The 1,604-nt window shown below is 64.4% G+C and overlaps 1 protein-coding gene across 1 annotated transcript in view; it reads left to right on the top strand.

Annotated features, from left to right (window-relative positions):
• The first annotated feature begins 233 nt into the window (after positions 1–233).
• The window catches only part of NRBP2 (nuclear receptor binding protein 2), a 7,115-nt gene continuing 5,744 nt past the window's right edge, over positions 234–1,604 (top strand). The window contains exons 1-6 of the mRNA XM_025047599.1: positions 234–364; positions 731–853; positions 919–1,020; positions 1,123–1,212; positions 1,402–1,442; positions 1,536–1,604. Coding sequence (XP_024903367.1) covers positions 242–364; positions 731–853; positions 919–1,020; positions 1,123–1,212; positions 1,402–1,442; positions 1,536–1,604 — 548 coding nt within the window. The 5' untranslated portion in view covers positions 234–241. The remainder of the gene's footprint in view (positions 365–730; positions 854–918; positions 1,021–1,122; positions 1,213–1,401; positions 1,443–1,535) is intronic.

Raw genomic sequence — 1,604 nt, 5'->3', positions numbered from 1 at the left:
TGTTAAATATTACTCAGCCGGAAGAAGAGACGAAATACTTCCATTTGCGACAATGTGGATGGACCTCAAGATAATCATGCTAGGCGAAATAAGCCAGACAGAAAAAGTTGAAAATCATATGATATCACTTATATGTGGGATGTAAACCTAAAAGCAACAAATGAACAGTACAAACAAACAGAGACTCATGTACAAGGACTATAAACTAATGGTTACCAGAGGGGAAGGGACGCTTAGAGCCATGGCGGCCCCGGAGCCGGCGCCCAGGCGGGGCCGGGAGCGGGAACGGGAGGACGAGAGCGAGGACGAGAGCGACATCCTGGAGGAGAGCCCGTGTGGCCGCTGGCAGAAGCGGCGGGAGCAGGTGGGCACCGCGGGGTGTCTCTGGGGCAGTCGGAGGCCGGAAACCTCTCCGCCGCCTCGAGCAGGTGGCCTCCTTCTCGGACCCTTTTGGCCTGGCCTCCACGCCCTGGTGAAAAACCTCCGATTCCCTAAGGGCAGTCTGCTCCCCGGACCACTTCCCCGCCCCTCTGGGGACCAGCCAGCAGTCCCCCCACCCGCTCAGGGAGGAGGAAACATCCTCCACCCCTGAATCCTGCTCTGAACACCCTCAGCCCCGCCCTGGATGCTCGCAACTTTCCCCAAAGCGGCTGTGGGAAGGGCGTGACCAAGCCCCCACTGTCCCCCTGACACACACCAGCACACGCGTCTCCCCCATCCTCACCGCCAGGTGAACCAGGGGAACATGCCCGGGGTCCAGAGCACCTTCCTTGCCATGGACACGGAGGAGGGCGTGGAGGTGGTGTGGAACGAGCTGCACTTTGGCGACAGGAAGGCCTTCTCGGCCCACGAGGTGAGGCCCGCTGCGACCCCCGGCCCACTCCTGTGACCGCCCCGTGACCGCCGCCCCCCTTCCAGGAGACGATCCAGACCATGTTTGAGCAGCTGGCATTGCTCGACCACCCCAACATCGTCAAGCTGCACAAGTACTGGCTCGATGCCTCGGAGACTCGCGCGCGGGTGAGCCACGGGCCCGGCAGGGGCGGGCGGGGCACCAGCGGGCGGGGCAGCCGTGGGCACCCACCCCAGCTGGCGGAGCCCGCGAGCCCGCCTGCCCCGCAGGTCATCTTCATCACAGAGTACGTGTCCTCGGGCAGCCTCAAGCAGTTCCTCAAAAAGACCAAGAAGAACCACAAGGCCATGAACGCCCGGGTATGGGGAGTGGGCTGGGGCTGCGTGGAGGACAGGTCGGGGTCGGGCGTCATCTGGGACGGAGGTGGTGCGGGGCGCAGGGTGGCTTCGGGGACAGGAACGGGGTTGGTCCCGGGAGGGGACGCGGTGTTGGCACCGCAGGCCCAGCCGCCTCTTCCCGCCGGTCCGACGGAGTGCGTCCGCCGCCAGGCCTGGAAGCGCTGGTGCACGCAGATCCTGTCCGCGCTCAGGTGAGTGCCTGCCCGCGCGCCCGCCCCGCCGCGCTCCCGCATCCCTAGCGTCCCCTGACCCTGCTCCGCCTGCTCCCTTCTCCTCGCCTGCAGCTTTCTGCACGCCTGCAGTCCCCCCATCATCCACGGGAACCTGACGAGTGACACTATCTTCATACAGCA

This window comes from Pteropus alecto, unplaced genomic scaffold, assembly GCF_000325575.1.
Source record: "Pteropus alecto unplaced genomic scaffold, ASM32557v1 scaffold105, whole genome shotgun sequence".
Lineage (NCBI taxonomy): Eukaryota > Metazoa > Chordata > Mammalia > Chiroptera > Pteropodidae > Pteropus > Pteropus alecto.
Note: the sequence above shows the minus strand (reverse complement) of the source record. Positions and strands in the feature narration are given on the sequence as shown.